The sequence below is a fragment of the Eurosta solidaginis genome, chromosome 1, assembly GCF_040869045.1.
Source record: "Eurosta solidaginis isolate ZX-2024a chromosome 1, ASM4086904v1, whole genome shotgun sequence".
NCBI lineage: Eukaryota > Metazoa > Arthropoda > Insecta > Diptera > Tephritidae > Eurosta > Eurosta solidaginis.
The window spans coordinates 96854737-96879916 of NC_090319.1; the positions used below are offsets into that span (position 1 = coordinate 96854737).

Here is a 25180-nt window from a genome sequence, read left to right on the forward strand (position 1 = left end):
GATACAATAGACCCAAAGTTGCAGTGCAATCCTCAAAATATAATTAAATTCCTAAATCTACCCGACGGAAATGCCTAACACTTTATTCAATAAATATTTTATTGCATAAAGTTGCATGGTGGAGGGTGACTTCACCTCTCTTCGTGTTTTCAATTTGCTTCAGTTATCGCTAAGAATTGATGATGAAAACGCTTTACTACGCTTCGGCCAAAATCGCCTTATCCTTGGTAATTTCTTACTTCAAAATGTAGCCAATTTTTTCCAAATACTTTTGTTATTTGATCAGATCTTAGACTCAACCACCAAATTAAGAAAACAAATTAAATATACAACTACGATTACATTAATGTTACTCATACGCCCCGTTTTCATTGAACCGTGTCCTCTGTATACATTGGGGTGGTCCTTAAAAAATCAAAAAAGCCATTTTTTGTCAATTTCGCCCGTTCAAACGACAATGGCACGGTGGAAGAAATAACATACACATTTTGGTCGTGTTAAAAAACTGTTAAGGATTGTTGTTGTTGTTGTAGGGATAAGGTTGCTCCCCGAAGGCTTTGGGGAGTGTTATCGATGTGATGGTCCTTTGCCGGATACAGATCCGGTACGCTCCGGTACCACAGCACCATTAAGGTGCTGGCCCGACCATCTCGGGAACGATTTATGTGGCCACATTAAACGTTCAGGTCATCCCCTACCTCCCAAACGCCAAGTTCCATGAGGAGCTTGGGGTCACCAGAGCCTCTTCTGTTAGTGAAACAGGATAGGATTCGCCGCGGATAGGTGAGGTTGACAATTGGGTTTGGAGAAGCTATATATTGCGCTGGCAACCTGAAGGGTTGCGCTACACAGCCCCTTGATTCTGGTATTTTAGTCGCCTCTTACGACAGGCATACCTACCGCGGGTATATTCTGACCCCCTAACCCGCTGGGGCTTGTCGCATAGGGGTCCAAGATCAGTTTGTGTTTATGGGGACTCAAACAAGTATGGCTATTTTTTTTAACTTATACCCGAGATCAGTAAAGTTATAGACGTAGGTGTAACCTGTAAATTTTGGTGCCGATTGGAGACCGTGTCGGAAAAATAGGAAATATATGTCCATGAGCAATACAATTTAGTGGCGCTATCCCCTTACTTAATTCGCCTAAAGAGAACGAGGACCACATAGATCGAGGTCTATCAGTTTAGTAAGCGCTTAACCGCCTAGACGATTTGATCATTCGTAAGAAGTCAGGCCAGCTTTCTCTGTTTCGCGATAACTGACGCTAATGGGAAGCACCTAGGGAAATCATGTCTTCTTTCACTTTCCTCCCCCAATTCAGTGGATATATTCCAATTCAGGACACCTTTCTAATCATAGCTGTGCTATTCAAGGATTGTTCCTGGGCTGTCGTCTGACCTTGGGTAGCATTTAAGAATCCTTTCGGCGTTGTTTTCGGGATTAATTCCGGATTATTTCGATACTATCTCCGCATTATTTCGGTATTATTGTCAGGATAACCTCTGGACAATTTAGGGACCATTTCAGGCTCATTTCGGAATCGATTCGAGGCTTCTAAAATATTTAGTACCTCTCCAGGCTTTTTACTTCAAGTCACGTAGGAATAAAAGGTAACCCCGCATAAATGGGAGAGTATCCACCTTGCCATAGCGACGCATTCACTGAGAATGTGACCCGTCGTTTGATCCTCCAGCTCACAAAACAATAGATTTGTGTATCGAATAGATTTAATTACTTACATAAATGATATCGTAGACTGTAGTGCCCCGTATATCACCCACTGAGAGTTCGTACGCTCTCTCTGTTAAGGCTAATGAGTTTGGCTGATGCTCCCGTTGCTGGGAGTATAAACAATTTGGCCTTTGCCCTGGGCACTCAATCCAGTGTTATCTGAACTGATTTCTTTAGTTTCTCTAGTGTGCGTCTTTGTGGGTCCACAGAAAGCCTCTGCACCATTGAATGCTGCTATAGCATCATGTCCAGGTCGAGGTCCAGTCAAATATCATTAAAAACGAAGCTACGACTGCTCAACTCGAATGTTAAATAAGTACTCTTTTATGCTTGCGAAACGTGGAAAAGCTCAACTTTAATTCAGAAACGTCTACAAGTTTTTATTAATAAATGTCTGAGCCGAATCCTGAAAATCGATGCCCGGAAAGAGTCGGTGGTCGAGTCCCTATGCTCCAGTAGGAGTTGAGGAAGATGATGATGATGTTTCTCTGATGCCCAGGAACCTATCGTAACAAAACCATGTTTTTGGTTCCCAGCTCAGTTAGGACTCAAATGAGTTCATTCACTAGCATAGCAGTAGTGATATAAACCTGCAAGGCACGCAAGACTGCCTGGCTCGCTGACATAGTGGGAATATCCCTCGACGATAAGTCTCTCCGTAGGCACTCTCAACGCAAACTTCTATTGCATGGATTTCTGCCTGAAATATAGCGGAGTATCGATTTATTGAATTTTTTCCCTCATCAAATTTTGATCTCTCCGTGAACCAGACTTATAAATGAGGATCGGTATAAGATTCCCTGTTTCCCAAAGAGTTCTGTTCACCTCAAATTGCTGTGAGATTCTGAACTCAAAGGCCATTGCATGACGTATATAGTTGCAATAAGGAATTTTATGTGAATTTTGTTATCGCCTTCGTGTTTCCTGCCTGTCATATTTCCGATCTTCAGCTCTTTCTCTATAAGAATAGGGAAGAGAGGTATTCCCACTAAGGCACTAAGTACAAGAGGACGTTCTTATCGCACTCGTTACGCAATACAACCAAGTCGTTGAGGTTTGCTAATTTTGGTATTGCTTCTCTTTGCATGATCTTCAGCGCCCAAACTAGGGAAGCAGAGGTGATTATTGGTTTCCCAAAATAATGAAATATTCAGTTTACCAATTTGAGAGATATCCCCAATGTTTTGCCGCGGAGTCAAGAGCAAGCTTTTGTTGCTTTGTTTAAGGTAGCATCTAGATGAGCATACCACGTGAGGTAAATATTTTTATTTAGCAAAATAATTGTGGATTTTATAATCAAAATATCATTAATTTGATAAATAATGGCATTGCCTAATTTTGCGCACCAATTTTTCACAAACGCGTACTATAAATAGCAAAAAATGCAGTGCAGGATATGCATCGGGGGGCTGACTACTTCAAAAGTAGTAACTGCTCAGTCGCTTATCTGGCGTTTTACCTTGAAAACCAGAGCCGGATTAACCCTCAACGGGGCCCTAGGCAACCATCAATTTGGGGACCCTTTTTTCATGTCTTTTCCCAATTATATCATCAATATCGATTTTGTTCAATGAATCTGACTCAACGCAAATAATACCTAACATCTCGAGTCGCTCTTGTCGCGTTGTAGCTCTTTCAACAGCTTTGATTATTTTTAATTGCGAGAAGGATCGTCCGGCAAACAAATTAATGTTAAAAAAATTCAAGAGCTATTTCTGCGTTAGGAAATACATCGGCTAATTGATCTTCCATTCGAATCTTATACAAAATAATATGATTTTTTGTGCATCAGTGTATATGGAGTTCACGTAACTTTGGAATTGTTTCATTTCAATGAAAAATTCTTCTAAATCTCTAGAATAAACACGAACTAAGTTATTTATAGCTTCTTGGAGGTCTCCATCACTTAGAGAAAAGTTGATGAGAAATGGAAATCTCTCTGAAACTTCCATATATGTACACTTTCGCACGTCGTTTGATTTCACTGTGAAGATTGTCGATGATTTCGAGGAAACCTTTTGTCCTCAAATCATTGCGGGGCGAAAATCCTACTTCTGGACTTCTGGAGCATTTCCCTTATTAGGTTGGTTTTTTCTACGACGAGCAAGTTTTACGATTTCTGTATAACCTACACCAGGTAATAATTATTTTGTTTTTTTCTCGAAATCATTGAACTTTTCACGGAATGAAACTAAACAACTCTCTTCTAACGATCCGTACAAAAAAGCAGACGTTTGCAAATCTGCTTTTTCACTTTGCAATGACTTACTCACTGAACGCATAGCAGTCAAAATAGAGTTCCATAAAATCAACATGAAACCAAATTTGAATTTTTTCATTTTATTCGCGATACACGTCGCCTCTAACGAGTATCAGTATTTTGTGATTCATCATCAGCAATGATTTCTAGAGCCTCTAATATGATATAAAATAAATCGTAAACTGCATTCGTCGCATTTCTAACATACTTCCCAGCGTGTAGTTGACAATATCTTCAAAGTTTTCTCATTGTTTATTTTATTTTTTAATACACCGCCCCAACGATAGGTGGAAGCGGAAAAAAATTATATAATGTCTGCATAAATGCGAAAGAATCCACTGCATAAAAACAGCACTTCACAGCATGCTCTCCAACCAAATTAAGGAAATGCGCGGAACAGGGAACATATGTAGATCGCATTCTCATTCAAACTCAATATTCTTGCTTGCACACCTTTATACTTTCCGGACATGTTTAATGCGTTGTCATGTGATAGTCCTCTACAATTTTGAATATCTAAGCCACAGTCTTCAGTAAGAAAATTTAAAGTTTGATTTGCGAGACTTTCACCAGTATGACCTTCCAACTGAAGAAAAGTTTTAAAACTTTCGACTGGTTGAAAATCGTTCGGAGAAACGTATCTTAAATTAATAGACAATTGATTAACATACCATACATTAGGAGTCGAATCGACAGATAAGCTAAAATACCCATAATGTTAATGAACTCCTCGCAGATCGTCTTCGATAAATAAGAAGTTACACCTGTCCCAGCATTGCTGTATCTAACAATATGATCTTGCAAAAAGGGATCAAATTTCGCAACGAGTTCAAATAACCCTAGATAATTTCCGCTGTCCAGCACCCCGAATTGGATTATATTTTTCTTTCACTCTCTAGAATTTTATGTTTGTAAGAAATTTTAGAAGTATTTTTTATTTTTGAGGGCCCCAGGCAACTGCCTATTATACCTAATTGTTAATGCGGCCCTGATGAAAACATACACAGCCAACTAACCTATCAGTTTGTTCCATGTCCGCAACGTATGTGACGTATTGTATCTGCTTAAGCCATAAGAAGGAAATTAATTCATCCAGAAGATTATCTTACGTACTGAGTAGGATTCATTGCGCCTCTAATAATGCTGTCACACTATGAATTTTACAACATCTTATTAGCCAAGTTTTGATTAAGATTCGTAGGCCTGGCTTTTCAGTGCGATTTTAAAGTACAGTTAAAGTTGACTGGAGTTTAACCCAGCCCCTTGGTCAATTAAACTGAAATCGAGAGTATAATTTTATGTAAACTTCCACTCTAGATAACTACATAGTTTAAGCCCGCACTGTTTTTCAGTACATGTTTAAGGTTAAGCCCTCGCACCTTCCATTTCTTAAACTAAGGTGAGCACTCAAATTTTTTGTTTTAATGGTCCATGAGACAGATTTTACCTAAGTTTAAGCTTGCATTATCCAACTTTCTTTGCGTATATTCGAATTTCTGCATTAGATAAGTGAAAGGCAACCACATTTTTGTTTTTTTTTGTTTTTTGTATCTAACGGAAACTGAGGACGAACGCAGGGTTGCTGTTCGCTGATTCGCTTCAAGGTAGCTCTCCACTGCCACAAGTACATTTGAATATAGTTTCATAAGTATTACAAAATCGATTTTAAACAAATATTTAATAAGCGACTCATTTTCACGCCGGCCGGCTTTCCGCTACCAACCTATCATCTGCTCAAAGCACTTACTAATCGGCATATGTATATCTATGTACATATGTAATATTGTGATACACATTTTTATATGAAAACTTTTTTCTAAACCATTTTTCACCAAAATTGCTGGGGATGTTCGAAAAAATATGATTATTATTCACTTACCCAATGTGAGTTGAAATATTTTTTACACAATTTACGGAATGATGTTACGAATTTCTTTTGCAATTTTCAGATTAATACAAAACGTTAATAAAATACCTGCCACTTACCTCGAGCACAAAACACGGAAAGGCCGATTTTCACAATGGCCCTGATGCACATGCGCTGGAATAGTGCCACCAATACCATAACCAACATCATCACCACCACATTCATCATCATCCCATGGCTGCAATTATATTTGACTAAAGAAATCACATTCGCTTTGTTGTTGTACGTTCATATGTAGCTAATGCACCCTTTCCACCCATCAATGCCTGATCCAACGTCATCCTCTCCCATTCGATGGGGGCATTTGGATGTACATATGTTTGTATACACATAGAGATGCATCGAAGGCGAATGAGGCAGCATTGTAATTGAGTGAGTGCACCAGCTAATGTGTTACTTTTTTTCTCTAGTGGAAGTAGCCACATACTCTATAATGGATTATCGACATTTTCGTTTTATAGTTCGTGCTCTTGAACATTTTACAGTTAAGTACGGAAGAGATCACGAAATAGTTGCGGTGGTGTGTAGAAGGGTTATGAATTGTCACATTTGTGGCTAAAAATATGCAAATTTCACTAAGTATCCGCAAATAAGAGATGTTAATTTCGCAATGCACTCTCAATATTGAACACTAAAAATACTGTAGAAGGGACTAAGTGTGTATGAGGAATGACACTTAATTTTTTTAAATTTTCTATTTCAACTACTGAGTGGAATGTCATCCTCTCTCGGACCAGTCTAATCTTCCTCTACCCCTCCCGGAGTTAACACGGATTTATCATAACTAGTATCGCCTGTGGTCGAAATTCGACCAACGTGTATTTTTTTCAACTCAGTCTATGCATCAAGTGTTGGAAATATAGCAAACTGGTCTAACTTACTTAACTTTTTCCTTAAAATTTTGAATTTGATCTAAGACCTTGTACTTTTTGATTGTATTTTCTTAAATTTTCTACAAACTTTTCGCGCGTAATTATAACGTTTTGGTATGGAGTTCCTTAATCAAAAATATAAAAATTATGTAAAATCAAATGAAATTGACATAGAATTATGGTAAAATTACTTGAAATTGAATTGAAAAATAGGTTTTTCCACACCACCCGGAAGTTCCCCGTTGGCGCGCTACCGAGCTAGTTTTGGGAGCTCGGTTCCCCAGTAGACCTATATAACCTATATAGATATATCGCCCATATACTTCAATTGTGTCATAATTCAAAAAAAACGAACTTTTAGTTAAAAACGAAGAAATTTGCTAAAGGAATTTAGCCTATTTCACGCCACCCGTTTAATTTTGTATAAATACATATATAATATGTCAGTGTGACACAAAACAAAAATTTCGAGTAGAATAGCGGATACCTTCATAAAAAATAAAATTAAAATATAAAAAAAAAATTATGTAATGAGAAAGAAAGCAGATTTTACTAAAAAATGTTTAATTAAAGAAAAAAATAAAGTACTTAAATTGCGAAAAAATTAAGTGAAGTGAACAAACAGTTCCATATAAAAACGTAATAAGTGCACTTAGACTTTTTCCGGGGTTTAATGTGATCATTGTGGCAATATGAAGATTCTAATGTTCGGATATTTAATGTTGGGATTCCCATTGAGATCTATGTACGTAATTAATTTGTATTAAATTTGTAAACACTCCATTTCATGAATATATATGTCCATATCTACGATAAAATATCGTCTGTAAACAATACAATACTAAGATATAACAAAGCAGAATAAATTCGAAAGAAAAGAAAAACAAACAAAAACATTAAAGTTATTCACGCAAACATATTTACTAAAATAAAATTGATTTCATAACTTTAAGCGACATAAAAAAATTAGGGTTATGTGATCTAAGCATCCGATTAATGGATATATAATCCAACAAAGTTAGCCTAATAATAAATATAGTGGGTAATATACTGACTATGCACGCTATGATGCCGGTTGCCGTTTTGACCTAAAATCAAAGACGTTTTTGGGACGTTTTTTTGTTTCGTTTAATATACAACGTGAAATTTTCCGATTCAGTCAAGTTGCATTTAAATCAGGGATGCACCTTAACGTTAAGCTAATCGTTTATCAAAAAATTTCCACCGTTTCCGTTGAAACACTTCGAAATATTATCGATAAAGAAATTATCAAGATAAATTGTATCTCGTTTTTAACCGAAACGAAAAGCTTTCGTTAACGTTAAAAACGTTAACAAAAACGTGATACTTTACTTATGCTGGCAATGCTATAGCCATGGTGAAGCCGTAAGGTGGTAACAACGAGGGCACATACACACACAAACTCCATGTAATTTGTTTGTGTAATTCGTTGGTGGTAATCTCAAAAATACTCTGAGAAATGTTCGTACTGTCAAAATTCATGAGAAAAGTTGCAGTCAGCTTGGCTAATGCTTTCACCTTTAATGACTCTGCCACCAATCAGCTTTGCCAGCATAGTTTGAAATTAATAATCAACATAAACGATTTGATTTCGTTTTGATATGGCAGAAAACGAAACGAAATCATTTCGTTAATTTGACGTTCTTAACGTTAATAAACGAAACGAAATGACTTTGTTTCGTTTATTAACGTTAATTATCGTAACGAAATGATATCGGTTCGTTGGTTAAGCATGCCTGATTTAAATAATAACAAACCAATTTGAAATAAGAGAATATATAATAAAATAAAAAAAGAACTAAAATAAATTAGCATAAAAGGCAATATAAAAAATGTAATGTTATATTTTTGTAACTTTTTTTTGTTCAGTATACGACGTACTTTATCTAAAATAAGGATTAAATCTGCAAATGCAAAAACATTTTCGGGCAAATTTGCCATTAATTGTTAAAAATAAATTAGTTAGTTTCAACAAAAGTTAACTCATTAATTGCGATTTCATGTTTTTTTGAAAACAACTAAAATAAAAAACAAAGAATCTGATAAATAAAGACTTATGTATTTTCGTGTAAGTGAAATTTGCCACAAAAAATGGGCCGGTCAAAAATGAATTCTATTTAAGATTTTTTGGTACGCTAAAAATAATTGGGAACAATTTATTAGGATTTTGGTCGGTAAGCGGCAACAATGGGGAACCATATTTGAATGTAGGTGAAACATTTGTGCTTTCGAATTTAGCGAGTATACATAAAATTTGAAATTCACATTAGAAAACTTAGATAATTGTTCCCAAAGACGGCGCGCTTGTGTATAAATGTTTAGGTCTTTGAAATTCGCATTAGAACACTTAGATACTTGTTCCCAAAGATGGCGCGCTTGTGCACGAAAATGACTTACGATATTTGTATGAATTGTTCGAATTTACAAAAAACTTTTTCTATTAATTATAAACAAATAGAGTAATATTTGTTACCAAAAATAGGCCTATGCACTGCGGCTGATCAAAACGAATCGATTCATATAACTTTTATATGATTTTACGTATGCTAAGTATGCGAAACAGCCTGTCAATTGATTGTATGGAAATTTTGTTAGCGTATTAATATATAGATTCTACATAGTAGGAGGCGCGGCACCTCCCACTTTTCCATATCTATATATCTATTGATATATAGAACAACACACCAAAAAAAACAACATCACAATCTGAAATTGTATATCGCCTGGGAATGTGGCCCAGTGCACACATAAACGTGATATGAAAATTTTGATTAAATCACAAGTAATTCAATCATGACTAAAAGTGAACTGTTTTCGATATTTCCACAAAAAAGTCAACGACTGGTGTGACTGTTTTTAGAAATGGATAGTTTTTCTCTGTAGGGTATATGTATGTGATTCCTGTTATGCTAGGCGGAATGGCGTTAAGTGTGGTCATGTTAAGTCGCTTCCGAGATAGTTGGGCTAGTTTCTTAATGGTGCTTGTTACCGGAACGTGCCGGACCTACATCCTGCAAAGGACCATCAATATCCATAACACTGACCCTAGCCTTCAGGGAGTATTTTTATCTACAACAACAACGTGAGCGGTTAAGGTCCAATTGGCTGTACACCAAAATGGATTTTTTTTATGGGTATGGGACCAGCACAATTTTTTGAAAAGATCGAGCACTAAGCAAAAGGTAATTTATGTTTTTTTCGAAGGTCGGCTCCAAAACATAGACATTGGCCTTCGAGATATTGGCACTACGAACGTATTTCTGCCGTCAAAAGCTCCTCAATCAACAAGGTTGGTGTCACTGGGGACACGTTACAAGCAGGATATACTTTTGGATATGTCGGGGTTGATTATGCATAAGTAAGAGTTTAACCTATTACAGTATCCTGATCCAAGTTGAGGTAGAGTTACGCGCGTCTCACTAGGGAGATTGCTTACCTTAGTCGCGAGTTCCCCAAAAAATGTTCTTACGTGCAGGCCATGTAGATGTAGATGAGGGTCTTCTCATGCTCTTTAAGATTAAACGGCTTAGTTCTTGTATGCCGAATCTCTTCATATTGCTTACGGAAAAGTCCCCTTATTTTCCTTGGAGGCAAGGTTGCAAATTTCTGGAAATTCAACAAACTTTGCCCATCATTTGATTTCGCTCCTTTGTGGGAAATATTTTAGCCTCATTTTGTAAATGATGCTCAGGAGTCATAAGGAGATATCCCGTGGCTGTTGCGAGCACAGTGTTTTGGCAACTCTACAGCTTTCTTTATTTCGTTTCTTATAAGTCAAGCGGTCATACCGAAAACGCGTAGCACATGAACGGCAGGCCAGGTGCTTTCAAAGAAGATAGCATTTCTGGAAGATAAGATAGTTATCGCAGTCGTTAGCGTAATGCAATCGACGGGAAAGATTTTGTCGATGTATGTAAACAAATAATGAAAGGAGCGATATACCTCCGATGAAATCAGTCCACATTGAACCTTCTAGGCCATCTCGCCCCCACTCCATAATTTCATGAGGAACTTGGGGTCGCCAGAGCCTCGCCTCCCGTAGAGAGCTGCAACAACAACAACAACAGAGGACGACGATGTTCAATATGATCGACATTTGGCGCGTCCATGTTGTAAATAAGTTCGCCGATGATTTGGTAGTTGACAATGTCAGGTTTCGCGAGGCGAAAAAACTGAAGAGATAAGGGAGATAGCTGTTTATTTTATTATAAAGCTCATCGATGTGTGGGCCTGGTTGTTGTTGTTGTTGTTGTAGCGATAAGGTTGCTCCCCGAAGGTTTTGAGGAGTTTTATCGATGTGATGGTCCTTTGCCGGATACAGATCCGGTACGCTCTGGTAACTCAGCACCATTAAACCTTCAGGTCATCCCTCCCTTGTTGTTGTTGTTGTTGTAGCGATAAGGTTGCTCCCCGAAGGCTTTGGGGAGTGTTATCGATGTGATGGTCCTTTTCCGGATACAGATCCGGTACGCTCCGGTACCACAGCACCATTAAGGTGCTAGCCCGACCATCTCGGGAACGATTTATGTGGCCACATTAAACCTTCAGGCCAGCCCCTCCCTCCCCACCCCCAAGTTCCATGAGGAGCTTGGGGTCGCCAGAGCCTCGTCTGTTAGTGAAACAGGATTCGCCGCGGATAGGTGAGGTTGACAATTAGGTTTGGAGAAGCTATATATTGCGCTGGCAACCTGAAGGGTTGCGCTACACACCCCTTGAATCTGGTATTTTAGTCGCCTCTTACGACAGGCATACCTACCGCGGGTATATTCTTACCCCCTTACCCGCTGGGGGGGCCATCCCTCCCTCCCCACCCCAAGTTCAATGAGGAGCTTGGGGTCGCCAGAGCCTCGTCTGTTAGTGAAACAGAATTCGCCGCGGATAAGTGAGATTGACAAACTATATATTGCGCTGGCAACCTGAAGGGTTGCGCTACACAGCCCCATGAATCTGGTATTTTAGTCGACTAATACGACAGGCATACCTACCGCGGGTATATTCTGACCCTCTAACCCGTTGGGGTGGGCCTGATCCTGTTCCATTATTGTGCAGTCATCGGCGTAGGAAGCGATAGCGACTCCTTCTGGTGGTGGAGGTAGCTTCGGTATGTAGAAGTTTAACAGAAGTGGGGCTAGGACACCACCCTATGGTAGCCCTTGTTTAATTCTTCTGGGTTTAGATGTTATGTTCCTGAATTACAAAGATGCTTGTCGACCAGACAGATAATGTGCGGTCCACCTTTTGAGATTTGGGGGAAGGAAGGACCCTTCCAGGTCTTGCAGTAACGTGCCGTGGTTAGACGTATCAAAAGCTTTTGATAAAAATCTTGAGTGTGACGTTTGATTATTATCTACATTTTGGAGAGCATGCAACCGCAATCGGTCCTAAAATCCAGAACCGTAATAAAATCCTCAAATCTCTTGCGGCAGCACTTGGGGCAAAGACAAAGAAACCCTGTTGTTGTTGTTGTTGTAGCAGTGCTTCGCCACATCCAATAGGTGCGACCGATCACAAATTTTCATCAATATCCTCTAACGGGAGTCCAAGGAAACTTGATGTTTCAACAGGGGTGGACCATAATGACACCCCTCTCATTAGAGGCGTTGGTTCCACAATACAGTTGAAGAGATGGTTGGTGTCATGTGGGGACATGTTACAAGCAGGACATATGTTTTGTATGTCGGGGTTCATTCGGGATAGGTAAGAGTTTAACCTGTTCCAGTATCCAGATCGAAGTTGAGCTAGAGTGACTCGCGTTTCCCTAGGTAGTGTGCGTTCCTCTTCTGCAAGTTATGGGAATTGTCCTTTGAGTATAGGATTTACCGGGCAATACCTGGCATAGAAGTCCGACGCCTGTTTGTGGAGTTCACTGAGGACCTGCTTGTGTTTTTTGGCTTCATACGGCTGTGTTTTCAGGTGCCGTATTTCCTCATAATGTTTACGGAGATGACCCCTTAAGCCTCTGGGATTTGTAGCCTCATCAATCAGATGTCTGTTGGCCCAAGTTTCTGGGTATTCAACAGGAACTGTTTGGTTAGCATTTCATTTCTTTCCCTAATGGGGAGTAATTTCGCCTCAGATGGTGTTCTGCGGGCATTTATGACAATTTGTGATCGGTCGCACCTATTGGATGGGGCGAAGCACTGCTACAACAACAATTAATCTCACATACAAACGAACACTCTTTTACAAGCATTAAGTGCCGTCGAAGCCTTCTTCTCTGGTTGAGCTTAGACGACAACTTACCGTCTAGAATGATTCCTAGATATAGCCTCAGCGGATCAGGGGGTTAGAATATACCCGCGATAGGTATGCCTGTTGTTGTAGCGATAAGGACACTCCCCGAAGGCCTTGGGGAGTGTTATCGAGTTGATGGTCCTTTGCCGGATGCAGATGCGGTACGTTCCGGTACCAAGCCCGACCATCTCGAGAACGATTTGTTCTGACCACATGCAACCTTCTAGGCCATACCGCCCTCCCACCCTCTAGACCCCCAGCGGGTTAGGGGATCAGAATGTACCCGCGGTAGGTATCCCTGTCATAAGAGGCGACTAAAACACCAGATTCAAGGAGCTGTATAACGCAACCCTTCAGGTTGCCAGCGCAATATATAGCTTCTCCAAACCCAATTGTCAAACTCACCTATCCGCGACGAATCCTGTTTCACTAGCAGACGAGGCTCTGGCGACCTCAACCTCCTCATGGAACTTAGGGGTGGGGAGGGAGGGAATGGCCTGAAGGTTTAATGTGGCCACATAAATCGTTCCCGAGATGGTCGTGCTAGCACCTTATGGTGCTGTGGTACCGGAGCGTATCGGATCTGTATCCGGCAAAGGACCATCACATCGATAACACTCCCCAAAGCCTTCGGGGAGCAACCTTATCGCTACAACAACAACAATAACGACAAACCCCTAGATCCATGAGGAGTTCGGGGTCGCCAGAGCCTCCTGTTAATGAAACAAGATTCGCCACGGATAGGTGAGGTTGACAATTGGGTTTGGAGAAGCTATGTATTGCGCTGGCAACCTGAAAGGGCTTCGCTACACAAACCCCTTAAATCCGGTATTTTAGACGCCTCTTACGACAGGCATACCTGCCGCGGGTATATTCTAACACCCTAACCCGCTGGGGGGAGCTATGCCTGTCGTAAGAGGCGACTAAAATACCAATAGACCCTTATCGCTACAACAACAACACCAACATTCCTAGATATATTGTGCAAGATTTCTCCTGCAGGGTTACTTCTCCTCGCTTAGGCCTGGCGCGATTTGGGACCTTATACCACTTAGTAAACAAAACCATATCCGTCTTCGCCGTGATGGTGGTCAAACTAACATTAGATGCCCAGGTATGTATATCCCGAAGCGCCCGATCCATCAAAGAGTTAATTTTTGGAAAGCACTTTCCACTAGGGCTGTGAATTACATCAGGATTTTTTAACTATCCGGATAAACCGGATATTCGAATAACCGGATATCTAAGCAAAAAATCCGGCTATCCGGATTCATAAATGGAAAATCTGTATATCCGCAGTACGGCTATCCGGATACGTAAACGGAAAATCCGGATATTCGTATGTCCATATACTGGAATATAAAAATTGAATATCTGCATATCAGAATTGAACGAGGCAAACATCGAAAAATTATTCACAAAATATGTTTGTAGATTATTAAATTAACGTCAAAAATTAAAAAGCTACAATCATGGCGGAACGATACAAGGTCGCAGCATGGGACAGCTGATTATAAACTTTTTAATTTGATTTGAAACATCAACTTCCGGCGCAGTACGACTTTGACAATTGTCCATTGAATTTACAAAAACAAAGTACATGGAATTTTTATTTATGCTTGTATGTTACAATGCTGCCACCTTGTATCGTTCCGCCATGGCTACGATTTTAAAAACAAGTGAAAATAAGAACAGTGCATTTTGTTTATATTGTGCAAAAACGCTGTTAATTGATTTAAATGCCCCACGAATTTATTTTTATTAATACTAAATAAACATATATGGTATAAATTTGTTGCTTGCACTGGATATCCAAAAATACGGTTAACCGGGTTTTCATAAATCCGGAGTTTCACATACGAATATTAACCGGATATCCATGCGGTCCGGATTTTATCCGTGTCAGAATATGCGGATAGTTCCAGCCCTACTTTCCACTTATGACAGCTGCAACGTCATATGTGTACGCCGAAAGTTTAACGGGTCCCTGATCGAACCGCCTGAGCTGTTGGTGGATGACCAGATCCCACAGCAGGGGTGATAGGCAAATGAAACTTTTGAGTTAAAAATAAACTCGGAGCGTTGCCGAACTTTTATATTTATGAAACGGTTAGGAATTGCCTATAAGCACGTGATCGATCCATATACGTGATACCTCATACTGTCATTACACGCTTCCAACGGCAGCCGGTTCTTCGTACCGGAGCGACTCGGGATTTTTTTTTTCCGACCAAGGGCTGTCATTTCAATGTAACCTCAATTGGGGCGAAGCATTGTTAATACAACAAAAACAACATCAACAGCAACACTGTTATTACACAAACTAATACGCCTACATTTTTTAACTAAATATCATAGCTATTACATTATGTTGTAAAGCGCAGAAAACTTATATACGAACATAGTACTATATACATTCATTTTAAAAACAATTTAAAGTTACTTCCATTCACTATCCGAATCATATTCCTCCCACTGTGGCTTTTCACCAGCCTTCAAATTCCGTTGTTTCAAGTACTCATCGAACTGTTCAGGTATTGACATAAACTTGCGTATTTTCATACGAAACTGTTTCCAAGTCCATTGCAAATAATTTCGTTGATCTGTTACCATAGCTTTGTAGTTTAATTTATATTTATCTAGAAAGTAACTTAGATGGCTCACGGAGTTTTTAGGCAACCTAAAATATAAAAATAATCGATGAAGCTTTTAGCTGGATAAACACAAGAATATGGGGAAAGTTTACCTTAAAAGCCTTTCTCTTGGTGCAGCGATATCGGCTTCTAGCTGTTCAATTACATAGCCTCTTGGGCGATATGTGACTTTCTCATTTAGCTCATTTTCATCCATTTCCTCCTCTACAAATCCATTTATTATCTTAACCGTGTGTAGACGTTGTTGTTTGAAATTTGGTATGGGCACACTTTTGTTCGGGTTGGAACATAGACCCATTTCGTAAAAGTTCCTATTGCGTTTACTCTCTATCCATAATTTTTTCATTACCGGGCTGTAAGCAAGTTCATATACAATATTTATAAAACCAAAAACCCAAACAAATCCAACAGACTTACTCTTTTATTTTTCCGGTCGATTCGCGTGTTTTTCTCAGGGTTTTTCTATTTACATTATAGCGATAACGCTTACGTTGATGATTTTTCCGTATTTTCATATTTAATTAGTTTGGTTTGGTTTTATAGACCTAAATTAAAATATGCATTCAATAGAATTAACTGCACGTGTTTTTCTCCAAGAATTATATTTTGACAATTCAACAAAAACATGTAAATAAATAGCGATGTAAACAGCAGCGTTGCATTCGGTTGTCAAATACTATTTTCTTTACAGACCGTTTGCACCCTGGCAGATTTGGTTCCTCATATGGAAAGCCGATGATTTAAGGGCCGTTTAAACTTGACGTATCCATATCCATATAAAAAAGCTGATCCAACCTACCTTATGGAAATCATTGTAATTGGTCAATGGTGCTATACCATAATACCCTAGCCATAACCATACCATAGCCAACCAATTGGTTTTTGCTTTTTCGCTATATCCACAACCTAAAAATATTTGAGTTGGAGAATTTATTATCCTTTTGTAGATTTTATTTATTGTTTTGGATACGTTTTGAGTAGGAGACTTATTTTTTCTGGGATATGTTTGTAATTTTTGAGTTTTCTTCATTTTTATGAAAATTTCACGATTTTTAGGTTAAGGCACCAACAACTGATGCCAAATGATTTGGATAAGTCAAAATATGGTTATGAATATAGCGTTATGACTATGTCAACTTTGCCAGACCATTTAGACCGAGCTCACATACATGTATATGTGTCATATAGATTCGCGACAAAAGCAGTTGTCTGTTTGAACACGTTTAAACATAAAGAAAGAGTGTCAAAATTTGGTGTCATTAGCCGTGTTTTTTAACACGCGTATATCCGTTTACGCTTAAGACTGCTAAGAGACAAGTTTTTTTGTCGCTTATGAAATAGTAGAATATAAAATCAGTACTTCCAAGTTTCAATAAGTAGTTTTTATCGACTTTTTTAGTCTGTTTTACCATCCCTAATTAAAAAACAAAATAGGGCCGTTCTATTGGTTTATCGAGCTCTGGCTCTGGCTCAAATCTCATTGGAACAGTTATCTAGTCATCACTTAATCTTTCACGATTCATCACATTTAATCAATATCATTGTCAAAACAAAAAAATCCATAAAAATCTCATTTAATTGTAACTATCAAGTTGTAAAATACAATATCGTTTTGTAATTATCTGTAAATATATAACTTTTTGCACCTCCACCCTAATATGGCAGAAACATTACAATAAAGCAATCAACATACAACCAAGGAAATACATCACTACCGAAGTACACCTGACGCTATAGCGGACACATAAATATCCGTGCCATCATCAATACTCACAAAACGAGTATTCAAAGTCCCAAAAAAAAAAAAAAAAATATAAAAAATTCTAAATAATTCATATTTACTAAATTTTTTCAGAAAATAATAAAGGAGACGAGGGAGGAGACGCTTCTTTTGCTGCAGTGCTATAGTGCCCGAAAGGACGAGTTTAAGCACAGCAGGAAAAAGAAGTATGCTTACGTGAACGTGTTGGAAGATATGTTTGCACGAGGCTTTTTGGTATGTTTATTTTACTAAATTTTGTATTCAAAAGGTTGATTATGTTTTATAATGATTTTGTAGGATACTACTGTAACAATAAAGGTGTTGGAGGCGAAAATGCGCACGCTTTTGATCGCTTATAAAAGCGCCAAAGACAACAACAGGCAGACCGGTGCAACAAGCCAAGCTCCATTTATGGAAGAAATGGATGAGATTTTTGGCCGTGAGGCAATAATCTCAAATTCTCGCACCCTCAATTTAGGCGCAAGAATGCAAAGGCCATTATCTGAGAGGTGTTCGTTGGCTGCTGTTGGTAAATATTTCACTAATTGGTCACCTATTAGTTTCTCTTAAATACCATATTTGTTTATATTTATTGATAGAGTCATGTTTACTTCCTGATACCCTGTTGTTCAGTCAAAACTCATTTTCGAACACAGAGTCTCGGTGCAATATGGCTTCCACGTCAAAGGGTTTGTCGAATTGCACTCGTGATCCTTTAGGAGATGTACCATCATCCAGTGGAAACTCATTTTCCAGCCCAGAGTCATTGTGCTATGTAGCCTCCAACCGAGTACCTTTGACTATTGGAACAAGCAATCCCCGAAAAAGAAAGAGTGCAGAGGAGAATTATTATGAAAAAAAGTTGGAGTTGAAATGACAATTTTACGAAGATATAAAAAGTATGATTTCGGAGAAATTAAACGCTCATTAAGCCAAGGATCTCACGCTTTTGTGTACTCAGTGCATTTGTTGTATAAACTTGGGAGAGCGTGAGCCTAACGTGTTGTGAAATGCTGAAATACATTGAATCAAATTCATTTGCTTAAATGTATTAGTAAACAACTTGTACGTATGTAACACTTACACTTACAGGTCTTAAGCTGAAGCAATTGATCAATTTTTATTAAGATGGAAATGAATTTTAAAATTAAAAAATTAAAAAAAAAAAACAATGAATTTAAAATGTGATAAGCAATGAATTTAAAAACTTAGTGATAGTCTATTTATTTGCAAATTCATGGCTAAGGGTAAATTAAGTATTTAATAAAAAATAATCGTTAGTATTTTAGAATTTTAAAATTAAAAAAGTTAAAAAAAAACAATGAATTTAAAATGTGATAAGCAATGAATTTAAAATCTTAGTGGTGGTCTATTTATTTCGAAGGGCTAAGGGTAAATTAAGTATTAAAAAAAATAATCGTTAGTATTTTAGGCAAGTAAGCGAATTTATAAACTGAATTATGTGATGAATGTGTGTAAAGATGTATGTAAATTTAAAATGATTGAATTGAGGAATTTAATTTTGTGCTACTTAGACAAATATATTTTGAATTTGATAATTTACTTTTGGTACAAAAAACTAAGACTATATACTGAGTGGAATACATCGACTCCTAGTTCGAAAACGAATTTCTTTGGAAGCTGCCATGCTTCTGAAATAGGGCGCTTTCGAACTGGCAGCCGATGTATTCCACTCAGCAGTCGATATACTAATAAATAAATGTATATACATGAAGTCAGCAAATTTAAATGAATTAATTTTAATTTTTGTCAATCGTGTAACACAGTACCTGTTTTAAGACAGCATAAAAAATAGTTAATTTAATAAAGTATACAAGTTTAATCCATCAGCTAAAAATTACTACATTAGGAATGGTATTTTCGAATGAAGTTAAAGACAATTGTGGATAGTTGTAGATGTGTTTGTTCAATATTACAGCTTTTGTTTCTAAATGGCGACCGCATCGGAAATTCGCCAGGCCTGCTTTTGAATCCGTAATAGGGAATATCCTACCCTGACGTTAACATTTTCTGTCTCCCTCCATCACACTAATGTCTTCTTACCCTTTTTCTTTCTAAGTTTGCCTCTGTTTCTACTGTTGCCCTTACCATCTACGTCTACCTTTAATATCGACCCCAGTTTAGGCCAATACCTCCGGAGCAGAATAAGATATTGAAATAAAAACCATCATTTGTTCATATCTTTCGTTTGAAATCCATATCGTTAAAACAAAACAAAAATCCTTGGTGGAACCTCTGGTTTATATATAGCTTTCTATCTCCAGAGCAGAGCAAGGGTATATAAACCCTCGATGTATGGTCTCCGGGTCCATATTTAGGTAGATATCGCCAGGCCCTGGTTACCCAAAAGTATTAAATATATTTAGCTACGTTCTCGCATACCTACCATATATACATACAAAATTCGGTTCGGTAATTTCTGAAGGAGTTGTTCCAGTAAAACCATGACACGAGATTATTATATATAATAAATACATTTTAATTCTGATTTTCAATCAAACATTAAGCCATTAGTTTATATTATTTATGGCATTCAAAGGTTTTTAGTGTAGTAAAGAAGTCTCATGTTGGGACTTTTGTTCTCTAAAACTCCAGGCAGTGGAATCATTGTGTCCTTAGCGATTAGCTTATATTCGATTCCCGGATGAACTTTTCTTCGAGACTCCCTACAAAAGATATTTATTGCTTTCATCATATCTTTGTCGCTCCAACGTACTGGTAGGGGATACACGTATTGAATTATAACTATTGTTACGGTGATGCTGTAATAGAAAAAAAAACTTATTAAAATAACAATATGGTAATGAGTGGTAGTTTTGACTTTAGGGCACTATTAACTTTGTCAATTAAAACAAGGAAGGACGGGACATACATTTCATGGACGGAGCTGAACTAAGGAAGCGAATTTTTAGATAAAAATTAAATTAAAAAGTAGGTAATTTGTGTGAGAATACAAAGTTTCACGTTTATTGTGGTCTGCATGACATAGCTATGAATCACTTATCTGAACAACATATGACGTATACGTAAGTATTTGATGAAAATTTAAACTTGTAGCTTTTAAAATGGGGCAGAAATGACGAAAAGCTTCTTATCTGAACCATCGGTTTGTATGGGGCATAGACCATATCACCATCACAGGACGGTGCTCGCGGCACTTGACTTGTCAAAGTCAAACACAGCACGCTACTCCAAGACATACATATATATTAGGCTCACACATGTCCCCCTTTCTAAACAGATGGACTGCTAATTATCTGAATGGTTAGCAAGCGTCGGTTCAATTTAGGAACGAAATCTCAAAGCTAAGGAAAATTAAAAAGAGGGTTGTTGCTGTTGTAGAGATAAGGTTGCTCCCCAAAGGCTTTGTGGAGTGTTATCGATGTGATGGTCCATTGCCGGATACAGATTCGGTAAGCTCCGGTAACACAGCACCATTAGGGTGCTAGCCCGATCATCTCGAGAACGATTTATGTGGCCACGTTAAACCATCAGGCCATCCCTCCCTCCCCACCCCTAAGTTCATTGAGGAGCTTGGGGTGGCCAGAGCCTCGCCTGTTAGTGAAACAGGATTCGCCGCGGATAGGTGAGGTTGACAATTGGGTTTGGAGAAGCTATATATTGCGCTGGCAACCTGAAGGGTTGCGCTGTACAGCCCCTTGAATGTGGTATTTTAGTCGCCTCTTACGGCAGGCATACCTACCGCGGGTATATTCTGACCCCCTGGGGGTCCCGCTGGGGGGTCCCACAGGATGGTGTCCAATCCCCGCCTAATCTCATTTCTACATATCAAGGTTCCCTTCCCACCAGAAGGAGTTACAATCATTTCCTATGCCGGCGCCTGCACGATTATGGCAATGGGACCTGGCCCTTCAATGGATGAATTAGTTTCTGAGGTAAATAGCTATCTCCTCGATCTTTCTAGTTTCGATCAGGATCTACATTTTGGTGAGCATGCAGCCGCAATTGTACCGAAAATCCAGAGCCGTAATAAAACGTCAAATCCCTTGCTGGTAGTACTTGGGGAAAATACAAAGAAACTCTCATTACTACATACAAAGCAATTGGCCAGCCGATTGCATGCTACGCGTCCCCTATATGGTCAACAAGCCTAAAAACTACTCACTGGAAGAAGCTACAGGCCTGCCAAAATACTGCTCTCAGAACTGGAACGGGCTGTCTTCTTATGTCCCAAGAACACCATCTACATACTGAGGCGAGAATACTCCCCATTAGAGAGAGAAATGAAATGCTAACCAAGCAAACCCAGAAACCTGGGAATCCCAACAGGCATCTGATTGATGAGCCTACACCGCCAAGGGGCTTAAGGAGGCATCTCCGTAAGCATTATGAGGAAATACGGCATCTGAGAACGCAGCCGTATGAAGCTAAAAAACACAAGCAGGTCCTCAGTGAAATCCACAAACAGGCGTCGGACCCCTATGACAGGAATTGTACATTGAATCATGTACTCAAAAAACAATACCCAAAACTAGCAGAGGAAACGCGCGTTACTCTAGCTCAGCTTCGATCTGGGTACTGTAACAGGTTAAACTCTTACCTATCCAGAATCAACCCCGACATACAAAACATATGTCCTGCTTGTAACGTGTCCCCACATGACACCGACCATCTTTTCAAATGTATTGCGGAACCAACGCCTATAACACCCCTCTTATTATAGTCCACCCCTGTTGAAACAGAGTTTCCTTGGACATTGATGATGATTGATGGATGGGGCGAAGCACAGCTATAACAACAACAGCAGGCGGACAACCCGGAAAGAGAGGCAGGAACTGGGCGGACAGTAGGGGTGAGATCTTGGCGGATCAAATAGAAGAAACGACGTTTTGCACAATAAACGGAGACGCCCCCACACGTATGGTAGGAAGCTGTCACAGTTCGCCGGATATTTCAATCGTGAGCGCAGAACTCGTAAACTGCGTCAACTGGCAGCCGATGGTAACATTGGCATCCGGCTACCTGCCTATACTTATTTCGCTCGAGCGTTCTGCCGACTTCATCGTCACAGAAAAACGCACTTTCATTAACTTTAAAAAGGAAAGTGGGACGAATAGAAATCCTTTACAGACAATCGCTGCCCGCCAAGGGAAGCGTGGTCATTTCATTCCCACCGGTAGAATTCCCGAAATTCGGCCCCACTTCCCGGCAGAGGCCGCAAGTTTAGCGAGAAAACGTGGCCTTATAAGACAGTCGATCCCGGCGACCCCGAAATAAGGGATTGTTTATGGATGAACACAAGCGGGCGAAATGGGAGGAGCACCTAAGCGGTTGTAACCTCTCTGCCGGTGTAGGTAAACTTTGGTTCACCTTAAGTCCCTATCGAATCCGTCTAGGCACAATGACAAAGTTTCCATCGCCTTTGGCGATAAAGTGCTGTCGGATGCGAAAAAATGCGCGAGCGCTTTCTGCCGACAATATATAATGCATTCCACGGTCGACAAAGATAGACGGAGGGTCAACAGACACGCACATAAACATAATTTCAGCGCGTCACCAATTACCATCACCGCCAAAGAGGTTGAGGATGCCATCGGTCAGGCTAAACCATCCAAAGCAGTCGGCAAGGACGACATAGCCATGCCCGTGCTTAAAAGCCTAGGGAAAGAGGGTTTCAAATATTTAGCACATGTCTTCAGCCTGTCTTTCCACCTTTATCATACCCGAAAAATGGAAAATGGCCAATGGCTACTAAATCCTGGGAAACCAGCTAACATAGGATAGTCAAATCGCCCGATATCTCTCCTATCGACAGTAGCCAAGACGATTTAAGCCATTTTGCTCCCCTACTTCAAAGCAAATTTGCAGCTAGCCTGCCATCAACATAGCTTCATAAAACTCCATAGCACCACCACCGCGCTAAATGTTGCGGTTTAAATCAAAACCCCCACCATAGAACAGTACTCGTTGCGGTCAATCATGGCACGTTACTGCAAGACCTGGAAGGGTCTACTCTTCCCCTATGACTTAAAAGGTGGACCGTAAATTATCTGGGTGTTCGGCAGGCATCGGTGCAATTTAAAAATTAAACATCTAAACCAAGAAGAATTAAACAGGGGGTGCCTCAGGGTGGTGTCCTATCCCTACTTTTGTTTAATTTCTACATTTCTAAGCTACTTTAGCTACCAGAAGGAGTTACTATCGTTTCCTACGCCGATGACTGCACAATAATGGCCCAGGGCAACAGATCGATGAGCTTTGCAACACAATAAATGGCTACCTCCCTGATCTCTCCAGTTTTTCGCCTCGCGAAACCTGGGCATCCCAATGCACATCTGATTGATTAGCCAACACCGCCTAGGGACTTAAGGAGTAATCTCCGTAAGGACTTTGGGGAAATACGGCACCTGAGAACTCAGCCGTATGAAACAAAAAAACACAAGCAGGCCCCTGGTGAGCTCCACAAACAGGCGTCGGACCTTTATGCCAGGAATTTCCCGGTGAATCCAGTACTCAAAACCCAAAACTTGCGGAAGAGGAACGCATACTCCCCAGGGAAACTCGAGTCACTCCGGCTGAACTTCATTCTGGATACTGTAACAGGCTAAACTCTCACCTATCCAGAATCAACCCCGACATACAAAATATATGCACCGCTTGCAATGTGACCCCACATCACACCAACCATCTCTTTAATTGTAATGTGGAACCAACGCCTCTAACAGCCCTTTCATTATGGTCCACCCCTGTTGAAACAGCAAGTTTACTTGGACTTCCGTTAGAGGATATTGATGACAATTTGTGATCGGTAACATCTAATACTTTTTATTACTTAACATATATATATATATCATACACGTCTGTGAATTGAAAATGAATTTGTGATATTTAAAATTTATTGTGAAATCAATAAATATGTAAACATATTAATAATAAATATCAATCTATCTATCTATTGGATCGGACGAAGCACTGCTACAACAACAGCAACAGAGGCAGCAACTCCATCACCCATCGATCCCGAGCCGTTCTGCTAGTTGGCTTACAGGGGCATTTATTAGTAGAAGGGAGGGAGAAGAGAGAAGAACACTGGAGCAATACGCCAGGTTTCAGAAAATCTAAGATACTGTTTGGAGGTTATAGCACAAGTCGCTACAGGGCAATAATAGACCTGTCGCAAGATAACCTAAGAATCCCAAGAGCTGTTCTTACAGGGCATTATAGACTGAACAGCCGTATGCAGAACCTGGGCATACTGTCGAATAGCACATGCCGATTTTGTGATCAATCAGCAAACGGCCATATCCTCCAAGAATGCGATGTAATCTCAAGACGTAGGGGTAAGTTAATGGGCTCACCATAGCCAGAGCATTCCCACATTTAATCCCTCAAGCCAAGAACACTGCAAGGGTCCATCAAGGAAGTCGACTAGGATCAGGTGCTGTGAAGGAGATATGCAAGTCACTGTGCAATCCTCAATCAATTATCTATCTATCTACGTTCCGGTAACAAGCACCATTGAGGTACTAGCCCGATCATATCGGTAACTTTGATATGACTACAATAAACCTTCTAGGGTTTGAATATTAATAATGACCGCAATGCGAAAGTCTGCTAAAGTTTACCAATCTCCATGGAATGCTCGATATATAACTTTCCACGTTGTGAATCAGTAATGAAAAAACCAAAATTTACTAAAATTTTAACTGGCTGTGGGTAATAAGGTGATGATGTC

General features: G+C 39.4%; 3 protein-coding genes across 7 annotated transcripts in view; 1 reads left to right on the top strand and 2 right to left on the bottom strand.

The window, feature by feature from the left end:
* eEF1alpha2 (eukaryotic translation elongation factor 1 alpha 2) overlaps positions 1-6004 on the bottom strand; it is a 34256-nt gene extending 28252 nt beyond the window's left edge. For 2 of the 4 annotated variants that reach the window (XM_067759281.1, XM_067759277.1), the window contains exon 1: positions 5873-6000. The gene's annotated coding sequence lies outside the window, so the exon portion shown is untranslated. Of the gene's footprint in view, positions 1-5872 lie in introns of all 4 variants that reach the window. The other 2 variants (XM_067759279.1, XM_067759283.1) reach the window with 2 other exon arrangements.
* A 928-nt stretch (positions 6005-6932) lies between these two features.
* LOC137236541 (uncharacterized) lies at positions 6933-19321 on the top strand. 2 transcript variants are annotated; one of them, XM_067759285.1, is made up of 4 exons: positions 6933-7537; positions 17557-17697; positions 17761-17992; positions 18063-19321. In XM_067759285.1, exons 2-4 carry the CDS (start codon positions 17677-17679, stop codon positions 18338-18340), a joined length of 531 nt encoding a protein of 176 aa, XP_067615386.1. In that variant the 5' UTR covers positions 6933-7537; positions 17557-17676; the 3' UTR covers positions 18341-19321. The 2 variants fall into 2 exon arrangements, with proteins under 2 accessions (XP_067615386.1, XP_067615385.1); XM_067759284.1 differs by lacking the exon at positions 6933-7537 and adding an exon at positions 17144-17420.
* Positions 15355-16323, bottom strand: LOC137236762 (nucleolar protein 16). The gene is made up of 3 exons (XM_067759750.1): positions 16119-16323; positions 15794-16054; positions 15355-15727 (listed from the first exon to the last, which is right to left on the bottom strand). The coding sequence occupies exons 1-3, from the start codon at positions 16214-16216 to the stop codon at positions 15487-15489; spliced, it is 600 nt and encodes a 199-aa protein (XP_067615851.1). The 5' UTR covers positions 16217-16323; the 3' UTR covers positions 15355-15486.
* Positions 19322-25180: the final 5859 nt, after the last annotated feature.

Coding starts and splice junctions, on each gene's coding strand:
- LOC137236762 (XM_067759750.1), bottom strand. CDS start 16,216: ATGAAAATACGGAAAAATCATCAACGTAAGCGTTATCGCTATAATGTA. Junction 16,055..16,118: donor TCGACCGGAAAAATAAAAGA/GTAAGTCTGTTG, acceptor ACTTGCTTACAG/CCCGGTAATGAAAAAATTAT. Junction 15,728..15,793: donor CCAAGAGAAAGGCTTTTAAG/GTAAACTTTCCC, acceptor TTTATATTTTAG/GTTGCCTAAAAACTCCGTGA.
- LOC137236541 (XM_067759285.1), top strand. CDS start 17,677: ATGTTTGCACGAGGCTTTTTG. Junction 17,698..17,760: donor TGTTTGCACGAGGCTTTTTG/GTATGTTTATTT, acceptor ATGATTTTGTAG/GATACTACTGTAACAATAAA. Junction 17,993..18,062: donor GTGTTCGTTGGCTGCTGTTG/GTAAATATTTCA, acceptor ATTTATTGATAG/AGTCATGTTTACTTCCTGAT.